An 11532-nucleotide genomic window follows, 5' to 3' on the forward strand; every position below is an offset into this window, starting at 1 on the left:
AAACACACTATTTCTATGGCGATCGCACTACCCATCCCGTGTGCAAAAAAACAATTTTTAAAACATAGATTCTTGGAAACGAGGAGGGCGAAATTGTTGTTGAGCAGGAAGATTCGAGAAGCCTGGCGTCGCCCACGCCTAGTATCGACGGCGAGGTGCGCAATCCCGCGTTCACAAGCAAGCGCGCCAGCAACGGCGGCTTGGAGTTCCACATCCGAACCCTGCCCATCCGACCAAAGACTGCAAACCCAGCCATGTCCACGAAGATCTCGGGCGGTGGCGGCCTCTCAAACGGAACCACCGGCTCCCCGATTGAGCGCCACCAGCTTGATGCGCCCAGCAGACTCAGGTCCGTCAGGTCGTTTGCCAGCAGCCCGGTGTCCCGTGCCAGCACGCGAATGAGCGAGTATACGTCGTTGCGGCCCGAATCGTCAGGCCAGAGCCTCATGGAGATTCGTCCAGCCTTTGACGACGACGCCATGACCGACTGCGGTGGCGATGACCAGCAGCGCGACATGGGGACTCAGACACCGCAGAGCATTGGGACCTCTGCCTCGCCAGACCTGATCGGCGGTGGTGCATCTGGGGCTGCACGCAGGCCGCAGGCCGCGGTGGATTTGCGTCCGCAGATGGCGTCCATAACGGCGATGGAGGACAAGAGCACGATGACTACCTGGCGTGGAATCCCTGGCGAGCTTCAGAGCGCTAATCCCAGCCGGATTTCCCTCTCGGCATCCGCCGATGATCTGGACTACGACTCCGAGTCAGGCAAGGAGTCACTACCAGACACAGTGCTGCGCGGTGGAGGAGCACCACGGCCCGCCGAAGACTCGTCAGTGTTTTTGGCATTCAACGGCCCACCGGTTGCGCCACCAGAGGGCCGCTCGAGCAGACGCACCAGCCCACGTCCAAAGTCCCTCCCACGCGAGTCAAACAAGTACGCGCAGCTGCGGCCCCGGCGCAAGGCAAAGGACAAGATCAACTACCGGGAGCGGGCCGAGCAGCTGCTGACACAATATTTCCCCGAGGAGGTTCTCAAAAGGTATCTCGATGAGCTCCGCCGGCGCTATCGCTTTATGGGCAACGGCGGCATGACGCCGAGCGAGATCACCAGGTTCCTTGACGAAACCACGGCGGACTCGCAGCTCAAAGAACAGCTGCGCGCGAGTCTTGAGGAGCTCGCAAACGCAGAAATGGCCGAGTCCTCTTCGGACTATGAATCTACGCTGCCGTCATCGTCGCCCTCGCAAACGCCCTACCTGGGCATGCGCAACACAGAGATGCGCAGCTCTACGAATGACCGCTCCAGCGTGAGCCCGGCGCCCAAAAGTGTTAGGTCTGTGGCACCCTCGAGCATCCTGGTTGGCGGCGGCATGTCGATGGAGGATCTCGACCGTGAATCGGCCAATGTGCCATCTTACAATACCCTTCGCAGTGACCAGATGAGCGTGGCTGCGTCGGTGCTTCCGGCGGAGAGCATGCGCAATGGCATGATGCAGAGTGTCCAGGGCACGCCACGGATGAAGCCGTACGATAAGCCGACGACGCCGATGCCTCGAGTCGCCATGATGATGTGATTTCTCGGCCTCAGTCAAAGGTGGGAGTTTCGCAGACTGCTGTTTTGCAGAGTCAGCCGCAGCTGTCATCCACCCCCATGCCGCCGAGCCGCCATGATAGCCCGATCTCGCGGCCACAGTCGATTGCAGGTGGAAACTTGCAAGTTGCTTTGCCACAGCCCCAGCCCAGGTCTACCCAGCAGCAACCACAGTCTCGGCCACAGCCCCGTCCGCAGTCCCAGTACGAATCCCAACCACAGGCTCGTCCGCAACCACAGGCCCGTCCGCAGTCTCAGTACGAGCCGCAGCCGCAGCCCCGGTCTCAGCCACAGCCACAACCCCAGGCTCAGTCAAGGCCGCAGCAGTCTTCTGGACCTTCTGGGCCTTCTGCTGCTTCGAGTGCTCAGCAGACACGTGCCAACCCGCAGCCCAGCAACCCGCAACCTAGCAACCAGCAGTCCAGTGGACCGGGCAAGGTTGATCCCGGGTACTGGGACGATAACGATCGGTACAGGATGCGTCCTCCAGACATGGGGAATGCATTCTCCATCCTCAAGTCGCAGCCCATTTTTGTGCGTCAAATGCCCAGCTCTGATATCAAGTTCAAATCGCCATTTAATCAGCAGCACAAGGGACCGGTCGATCCCTCCTCGCCTGCATCGGGATCTGGAACTCAAGGTAAATCCAGCATATCCGAGACAGACGCCTTTGCCGAACGGCATCCTGCTGAATCAAAGGTTGCCAAGGCCGTCAGCGAACTCGAGGAAGTTCTGCGGCGCACGGAGGCAGAGACACTAGCCGCTATCGAGAGCGACTTCCATAGCTCTACCAGCTCAAACAAGTGCTCGAGCCCGGCTCCATCATCCAACTTCTCGTCACATCGCAATGGCGAATTCTTCAATGACGTTGAGTCTGTACATTCAAGCAACAGTCTGGTCGGTGGTGGCGCATCCTCACGCTCTGGCAGCGTGTCGACGCACATTTCGGGCATTGGCTCGAAATTGGGCAATACCCGGCCCATGAGCAAGAGCGGGATGTCTGTCGCGCAGTCGACTGTTCTTGCGGAACTCTGCTCAAGGAGGGCATGGAGTATAGGGACGCCGGAATTTTTGACGATGACATGGCCGATGCCGACCACGATGAGGAGGAAGCAGTAGTTCCAGTTGATCACGAACTGCGCAACGAGTCAGATATCAGTCTGCCGATAGACTTTGAGGACATGTCTCCCGAGTTGGCTGCTGTGCTGATGCGGACTGGCGGCGTTGAGAACTCAAAACTCCGCCGCACAGACAATTCCTCATCGGCAGTTGACCCGTCCACAACAGGCAGAGTTGTATCGCGGTCGGATTTCCGGGTGCCCTCTCAGGCGTCCCTCCACACCAGGGAATCCCAGGCGTCGCGCATGTCTCGTGTAACCTTGCACAGGAGCCCCTAGCTCGCGCATCCGTGCGCAGCAGCGCCACGACCGCGCAGCCTGTCAACCGCAGCATTACCGAGCTTGACATTGTCATGGGCCGCACAGCTAGTGCAGTCAACCGCTCGTCAGCCGCGAGCCGCATCAGCGCAGCTTCTTCCAACAATATCCTTCGCGGCGGAAGCGGGTCTTCCGATGCCTCGGACTCGACGCGCGATCTGGACAATGAGCTTGCAAACGTGATGCGCCGTACCAGCGGATATGCGCCTTCGACCATCAGCAGCTATGCTCCGTCTGTGGCATCCAGCGATCGTCCTGACTCGGCGGCCAGTGACCTCAAGTCGGTTATTTCACCCGAGCCCCTGCGGCCGATTTCCGTGGCTGCGAGCATGCGCCCGACTTATGGATATGTTGGCCCTGGTGCCAGGGATCAGTCTCCAATGTCTACTTCTCGCAATACCGCCGTGTCGCCTGTCAGGTCGGCTGTCCGCTCGCCTGTTAACAGACAGCCGGCTTCTGCCACCGCTGCCTACGCGCCTTCGCCTTTGCGTGGAGCGGGGTACCAGTCATCGATCCGCGATTCTCCCGCGCCGTCGATCCGTACTCAGTCGACGCCTCCTCAGCAGCAACAGCAGCAAAGACAGCCCTCTGTCCAGGAGTATCCGCGCGAGTACCAGCAACGCCCACAGCAAAGTCAGCCTCCTGCTAAAGATTATTCTCGCGAGTACCATCAGCAGCAGCAGCCGCCACAGCAGCAACAGAGGCAGCAGCAGCAACAATGGAAAGCCCCGCCGCAACAGCAATGGCAGACTCCGCCGCAGCAGCAATGGCAGGCTCCACCGCAGCAGCAAAGACAGGCTCCACCCCAGCAGCAAAGACAGGCCCCACCGCAGGAGTACGAGCGCGAATATCAACAGGAACAGGGTGAGTCAGATGAGCAGCAGGCCCAGCCTGAGCGTGAGCCTAGCCCTTTCCTTTTCCGTGCGCCTACGCCTGTTTTTGGCCGCTTCCCCTCGCCTCCACTGTATATCAAGAATCGCGGAAAGATGCCTGCTGGCGAAGAAGGAGATGCCGAAAACGAGGAAGAGCAACAGCAACAGCGGCAGCCTCCACCACCGCCACTTCAGCGTGGCCCGTCGCGAAACCGTGCACAGTCGCAGTCCATACATCAGGAACCGCCTCGTGCGCCTATGCGGAACTACGATGAGGAGCCTGTAGTCGAAAGGCTGGATTTGGAAACCGGTTCTATTTCCAAGCGTCGCGGCCATGCTCGCAATGGCTCAGAGTTTGGCAGCGCCAGCACTCTGATGAACGCCAACACTCGGGACGACTATGACCTGCCCAAGGTTGTCGAGGAAGATGTTGACTCTTTGGCGTCCTACTCGAGCTTGCGGCGCCCGCACAGCCCCAACCTGGTTGGCGGTGGGCGTAAGCACCCCAGCACCAAGGCTGACAAGGAGCCATTCACGCTTCGTGGCGGCGGCAGGAAACACCCGGCATTTGATGAGCCTGCCCCCACAAAGGCTTGCGAGGCCGGTTGCTGCGGCGTCTGTGGCGAGGGAGTCAACAAGAGCGACGTTGTTGTGCGGCCTCAGGTTATGCACGCCAGCTGCCTGCGCTGTGAAGCGTGTGACTGCCTCCTCACTTCGTCGACTTTCCGCGCCATCGACGGACACGTGTATTGCGAGGCTGACTACCAGCGCTTTTTTGACCATGGCGAGGGTAGCAGCAAGGCTGTTGTCACGCGTCCGAAGATGTCTGACAAGAAGTTTCAGGACATGAACCGCGCGATCATGGAGTCTTTTACTTCTGTCGATGACTTTTTGCTGCACATGAGGCAGCTGCGCCAGGCCGGCGACCAGACTCCTCCGTCTACTGGGATGCCGTATGCTGGCGATAAGTCAAAGGTGCAGCGTGCCGGAGATATGGGCGTTGACCGCCAGACTCATTACGAGCGCGAACAAGTCACATCACCCATGGGCACACCATGGATCACGGAGCGCGTGGTTGACAAGAAGGTCAAGACCAAGATCCTTGAGAAACGCTATCCGGCCAGCATCGCTGTAGCCTCTGCTGCCGAGCCCAGCGCGCCATCTGTCACAGCGCCAACGGTGACGACCAACAACGAGCCGACACTGGTTGGCGGTGGAGCGCCACGCTCCATGTCCAAGATTTCACGGATGGATGATATGCGCGTCAGCAACGTGTCGTCGGCGTCACGGCCAGCAACATCGTTATTGAATGACACAAAGTCGGTTAATGGTTGGGAACATCCGCTTTGCCCCGGGTGCAATCATGTTGTGTACCTGAACGACCGCGTGGTCCATGAGAGCTACGGGTACCACAAGGCGTGCATGCGCTGCCACCAGTGCTCTCAGGTTGTTCCGCGACTAGCGCCATCCGTATCAAGGGTGCGCTGTACTGCAAGAAGCATGGTACTGAGCTTATGCGTCGTCGCAGCATTCTGATGCGCAAGAAGAGTACAATGGGGAAGAGGTCGCGCCAGACCAGCAACCGGCCTGGCATTTCGTTGGACAGGTTTTCTCCCGAGGTGCCTGTAGATAAACCCCAGCCGCCTATGCCTAGCATGCCGATGTATTCGGGCAACAACAGCAACAAGCTCCCTGCGCCTCCGGGAATCAACGGTGGTCCACGCAGGGTGACTACGGCGCTGCGTAATTTCCTCGAAGCTGCCGCGAGCAAATCGAGAACCAGTCCCTTCTTCCAGTGTCACCAGAGCCAACAATGGACCGGCCCCCCGCATCCCGCGCCCCTGCTTTTGTTGAGGCGCCCAAAGCCGTCGTCCGTTGCCTTTGCCCCAGCCCAAGAGCAAGGCCAAGGCAGCGCCGCCTCAGATGCATTTTGTTCAGCGCCCCGTATCCCGCAGCATTTTTGCCGGGTCGGGTGAGTCTCTATACGATCCCAATGTGGTTAATGCTCTGCGCCAAGAGGCCCAGCGTCAGATTAACGGCAGCCAAGTGAGCGTTTCCGCACCGACGTCGCCGATAGAGAAGTCCCACCGCATGCTGTCTCCCTGTGGACCCTCTATTGCGGATGCACTGCAGAAGTACGCTACCAGCGGGCGCGATGGCCGTGATGGTCGTATGAGCGTGTCCTCGCAGTTTGACCCCTTTACGGAGGGGAGCCAGTACCCCCTGAGCAGCCTTGCCTCGCCCCAGCAGAAGCAGGGTGGCGATTTCCCGCCCAACGCGCAGCTCGACAACTTGGAGCGCCGGTTCCGCAATGCAAACTTTCGCCCGCCCTGGGCCTTGAAGTCCCAGACCATGTTCGAGTGAGTCTGCTGTATAACTGACAAAGCCAATATTTAAACTTACATTATTATTTTTATCATCAAAAATGTTACAATTTACACATTTATTAATTAGACTCGGCATTTGCGATAGCAATAGTTAGCTGCATGCTGGGTTAAACTTTGGCGTTGTACAATACACAAATGCCTAATGAAAAGTTTTTGCTTAATAAATATGCTGTTAAAAAAAGAAAAAAGAATGTTAATCGGGTTACTGGTATACATGAGAAGAGCAAAATTGAATGTTGTTCTTAGAAAGCCGCTAAATCTTGCAAATTTGAATCCTACATTTTTGTGAGCAGGTTTTGCAATGCAAATGCGTTATAGTGTGACAAACACATTGTGCACATTAAATTGAAGGTCTTCGCCAAGCCAGTCCATAGCGTTTCTAGTGTCATCGCAACCACTAATAATAAAGGATCCGTATATTTTTCCGACAAATGCAATCCTAAACCTAATTCCGGCTATTTCAGGAAATTTGACCCTGAAAAAGCGGTATAAATCAGCAACCTTGGCATTAACTGAGAATGAAGCGCCAAACATGAAGCGTTTGCCCTGGTAAAAGTTTAGTGCATATATAAAAGTCTTGTCAAGCACGCAGTCCGACATATACGGTACTAGGGAGAAAACAAACGACATTTTGATTATCCCGAGCAACTTTAAAGACAAATGTATGAAGGAAATTATCTTTAATAATATGGAAATTATATATCGATACATGCGTGATAAAAAATAAAATGAAATGAAAAAAGTAGTTGTTGCAAAGCCAAAAAAATGCTACATAATAACAGTCTCCATTTACACACCTCATTTAACAAACTTCTTTGGGGGTCATGGTAATTGTTGTGCTTTTTATGCGCAGCTTTGCTTGCGGATGCAAATAATTTGCATAATCTTAAAATGCAGTTGCAAGCTGCGCTCCCCAGTCACAAAATCGAGAAAACCACAAGATCGTACACGCAAATTCATAACTTTTTATAATCATGAATCCACAAAAAATTAAATGATGCATGTTAGTTGATCTTTCCAAACTCGTTTTCGTAAATTGACTTGACCCATTCGTACGACTTGTCTGTAGCGTCCTTCCAAGTATCGTCCACAGTGTCCTTGGTGCTTACATCAAGGCGGTGGCCAGCCCAAAGGCCGCGGTGGATATCGACATTGTTAACCATGGCTACCGAGTCATCTGACGACCAACATATGCGCGATAGAATCAAATCGCCAATATTGAATTTGGCTAGCGTGTCGTGGAATGCTTCAGCGCGCACATACTCCTTGGTGGTCAGATTGCGAAGTATGTAGCTTTTGTCTTGCTGGCTCATGATCTTGTATTTGGGAAGAAGCTCTCTCGCTAAACCGTAGTGTCCAGAAAACAACACGCGTTCGCAAAAGCTGCTCATTGGATCTTCATAGCTGCAATCTTCCCCAAAATCATCAGCCAAGCGGAACAGGTTCTTCTCAGACAACTCTGCCTCCTCTGAAGCGGTGAGAACTCCAGGCGGGTAATCTTCAATGTAGTCTCCGACGCAAATGATGCGGCATCCAGCCCAGACCCTGTTGCCCTCCTTGAAGTTGAAATAACGAGCCAGGTTGCGACGGCCAATTTCCAACGTGCGGTAGCAAGTCAGGGCAAAGCACCAGACGTCAACCACCGGCAGGTGCAGCATGATCGTGTCCAGCACTATGTCTGGTAGAGACTCGATTACTGAACCCACATTAGTTGTGTGCTCGCTGATCGGCCTCGCTGACAACGGCCTATCGGGAATATAGTAAATGCCGCGAGTTAGCATTCTCGCAATATATCTTGGGCTGCTGCCATCAAAAATAAACTCGCCAAGTTTACCGTAGCTGCCAGTAGCCTGTCTTTTGTCTAAGCAAACGAGTCTCCAGTACTGGCCCATTGAGTGCAATCAGTAGCGTGGTGAATAAAACGAGAATGTGAAAACAAAAGTGAAGCTGAAGAGAATATAAAAATACGGCTATTTAAAATTGATTTCAAAGTGAATATAACAAAAATAAGAAAGAATTGCTTTCAATAGAAATGAGTTTGGCTAAACACATGCATCGAAGCCTGTGCTGTATGCGCGTGTAAGAACAACAAAAATAGCAAATGCTATTTGGTCGATTAAAAATGCTTGTGGCCGTCAGAGCTTATGCAATCAAACTCGAAGCGCGTTTTGGTGATACTGATTTAGAAGATTTGTGCAATTTGGATCAACAAGTATTAAGCAAAGCTATTGAAATGATTAGCGTATATTCTGTAACCAAACAAAACATTCATCGTACAATCGTACAATGCATTTAAAAATCCTGTTTTCTATTTTGAAATTGCAATATCCAAGTAACTGACTGCGTGACAATCGCATTGTAATTATTTTGGGTTGGTCACCAGAATTACAACAAAAATAAACAGCCCCAACCCAAAAACAGGCAGCATCAAATGACCTATCTTGTTGGTCAGCTTTACATGCGCTGTCGTATTTATCTGGTCAAAACAGTACATTCCGCATGATTCCAACAGAAAACACCTGAATACAAACAAAAAATGTGTAGTGTCCAATGTTTTGTTTCCAAGTTTTTTCTTACAATGAAAGCCAACATTGGCAAATATAAAATATATTGGTTTCCGTAAACAAATACATGTCTCACATTCACTTACCCCTTATTTTTTGTCACAGAACAGTGTGCTTGTTTGTTGGAGGGTGTATTAATTGTCTATTCAAATATCAATTGTTTGTGTTTCAAGTTGGGCCTCTTACCCAGGTTCTCTAAATATACATGTAAATTTTCGGAACAAAATTCCCCCCCCCCCCAAAAAAAAAAAAGATATCATTGTTTGTCTTGCAAAAATGGCCGAATGCATGTTTGTATTTTTGCAAATATCAAAATCACTTTCACTTTATTTCACGACATAAATAATGCAATGTTGACATCAAAATGATGCAATGTTAACAACATTTTTCTTCAAGCACATGGTGATATATCTGCTGCTATTTTTGGCAGTTTGGGCTTGCTTCATTACCCAAATACAAGCCTCTTGGTGCAAAAAAACGTGGGAAAATTATTTTAGGCTGGCCCAAAACAAAGAACTCGCTGTATTTTTTATTTTCCATCTCTTTTTCTAAATGATAGGTCTGTTTTAGCTGCCTTTCTCACCCATCCATTTGAATGCCAGGTTTCATATAAATAGAGCGTCCACTTCCCAAGACATTTCTTTGGTTTCTCATCCCACCACAATTTGTTACAACACTACTTACCAATTACACTTTACACACCATGTTTGTATATGGAATATACCACCAGCGACCGCGGATACCACTTACCTCCTCTTGACTTTTCAATAACCAACCCAACCCTTTGCTCGCAAAATCTACAGTCCACATTTTCACTTTCAAAACACAACTTATGCCAGGGATGTTCGAACACACCCACCGGCTTTCCACGTCAATCCTCTTTCGTCATACAACCAGCCCTATCTTCATATTTCGTCTCCCATTACCCACTCCTCCCTTTGCTGCTACCCGCCCTCTTGCAATGTATTGCCTGAACAAAAAAGAACAACAAAAAAAGAACAGAACAAACAAAAAAACAGAACAAAAAAAAAGAACAAAAAAAGATGAGTGTCCATGGGCCTTGAAACATTGTAAAATGTTCTCGGGGTTTATTAAATTTATTATTAAATACATGGCGGCACAGCAATCATTACAAGTCTGATCAGCTTGTATGTTGTAGATGCAACTCATAAAAAAATAAAAATAAAAAACAGGCAATACAAAGGCATAGAGGTAGGGAGCTAAAAAGGTAGGAAGTGTGGGAAAATCAAACAAACAAAATTTTGGACTATAACAGCCACTAGATTATACTCATTACACGTTTCTTTATCACTTTCGAGCTGCTGGGCACTTTGACACGCTTGCCGATGCGACTCTGGGCTACACATCCAGTCCACCGCCAATTTCTTATTTTTCACTGCGCTCGGCTCATAACTAGAGCCAGCGTTTTTGAGTGTATAATACAAACTAATAAAATTTTGTATATATTGAAACTTGTTAGATGAAGTAAAAAATAGAGATGAAAATGAATTAAAATTCACTTGAAAAAACATTTAGTGACAGCTGGTATTTTTCTTTTTATAATGGTAATTTCTACAATGTCGCAATATATTTTATTTACTAATATTTTTGGCAACGAGCCAAGTGCACTTAAAATAAAAAATTGCTTTATTGAAACAGGGTGGAATGCAAGCACGAGAAAACAAAACCAGCAGTCAAGTCATTTTTACCTTTGTAATTGTTTTTAAAACCACGCGTTTTCCGCATTGTATTTCCTTTTTTCAGTTGAAATCCCGTTAAAGAAATAAATGAACATGCATATTATATTTTTAAACTAGCACATTATTCTTTCTTTTATTTTTCTCCTAATTTTTATATTTGTCAACCAACTAGTTTATTTTTCATTTGTTTTCAATACCACATTTTTCAATAACACCATACTTTTCACCGTAACAAGAGCCACTGAAAGCGTCAACATGGCGGACAATACTACTGGCAGCGCTGACACAAATCGTACAGAGCCAAGTGAGTCCGAGTCAGAGCCAATTTCTGAGACTACATCTATGTTTGACTCTGCATCACACTCTAGTTATAGCACTTTTTATGGCTCAAGCTCTAGTTATATGTCGCCATGAGCTCTGAGTCTAGTTCAGATTCGAACTTTCAAACCAGCTCAGAATCAAACTCTCAAACCAGTTTAGAATCAAACGCCGATTCTGATGGTGGAATTGGTGTTCGTGCATATGCAGTTAGATTTAGTACGAGCATCACGGAAAGCCATTTATACGTTGTGTATCAGTTTAGCTCGAAAAGTTGTTTACTGGTTGCATTTTTTGTTTTTAAATTGTACATTTTTTGCATTTTCATAAACAATAAATATTATTCGTAGATTTTCAGTTTATTCTAAAGTAAATGGCAATTTTTCATGCGTTTCTTAATTTCCTGTTGTGATTGAGGACACTAGTTGTTGTCTAGTGAAAGTTATGTTTGGGTTGTTATAGTTTTTATTATCAATGAATCAAAGGCGTAACTAAGGCCGACCTCATCTTATATATGTCATGTTGCCTTTATTGTGCACCTCACCAATTGTGCACTCCGTTGGCAAGAGCTGGTTTTCTGCAGGCAGACTGGTGGCTCGGCATGTCAATACTATGATCTTTGCATATGTGCGCTCAAGCATATGCATTATGGAAAGGAGAG

At 49.7% G+C, this 11532-nt stretch overlaps 3 protein-coding genes across 3 annotated transcripts; 2 read left to right on the forward strand and 1 right to left on the reverse strand.

Moving 5' to 3' along the window:
• Position 1: 1 nt before the first annotated feature.
• Positions 2-1742, forward strand: BX661DRAFT_33595 (uncharacterized protein). The gene has a single exon (XM_051539086.1). The coding sequence runs from the start codon at positions 255-257 to the stop codon at positions 1575-1577; it is 1323 nt and encodes a 440-aa protein (XP_051391084.1). The 5' UTR covers positions 2-254; the 3' UTR covers positions 1578-1742.
• Positions 1743-3781: 2039 nt separating this feature from the next.
• Positions 3782-6355, forward strand: BX661DRAFT_184012 (uncharacterized protein). Its single transcript, XM_051536377.1, is given in 4 exon segments — positions 3782-5348; positions 5381-5684; positions 5699-5772; positions 5793-6355. The coding sequence occupies 4 exon segments, from the start codon at positions 4017-4019 to the stop codon at positions 6264-6266; spliced, it is 2184 nt and encodes a 727-aa protein (XP_051391085.1). The 5' UTR covers positions 3782-4016; the 3' UTR covers positions 6267-6355.
• Positions 6356-7000: 645 nt separating this feature from the next.
• Positions 7001-8654, reverse strand: BX661DRAFT_184013 (uncharacterized protein). The gene has a single exon (XM_051536378.1). The coding sequence runs from the start codon at positions 8179-8181 to the stop codon at positions 7294-7296; it is 888 nt and encodes a 295-aa protein (XP_051391086.1). The 5' UTR covers positions 8182-8654; the 3' UTR covers positions 7001-7293.
• Between the last annotated feature and the right edge of the window lie 2878 nt (positions 8655-11532).

Source organism: Kickxella alabastrina, assembly GCF_025024165.1.
Source record: "Kickxella alabastrina strain RSA 675 chromosome Unknown BX661scaffold_14, whole genome shotgun sequence".
In the NCBI taxonomy this organism is placed as follows: domain Eukaryota; kingdom Fungi; phylum Kickxellomycota; class Kickxellomycetes; order Kickxellales; family Kickxellaceae; genus Kickxella; species Kickxella alabastrina.

Excerpts from the sequence above, each read along its gene's own strand:
- BX661DRAFT_184012 (XM_051536377.1), top strand. The coding sequence starts at position 4,017 with ATGCCTGCTGGCGAAGAAGGAGATGCCGAAAACGAGGAAGAGCAACAG. Across the intron at positions 5,349-5,380 it reads GCTGCCACCAGTGCTCTCAG|GGTGCGCTGTACTGCAAGAA; the intron begins GTTGTTCCGCGA and ends ATCCGTATCAAG.
- BX661DRAFT_33595 (XM_051539086.1), top strand. The coding sequence starts at position 255 with ATGTCCACGAAGATCTCGGGCGGTGGCGGCCTCTCAAACGGAACCACC.
- BX661DRAFT_184013 (XM_051536378.1), bottom strand. The coding sequence starts at position 8,181 with ATGGGCCAGTACTGGAGACTCGTTTGCTTAGACAAAAGACAGGCTACT.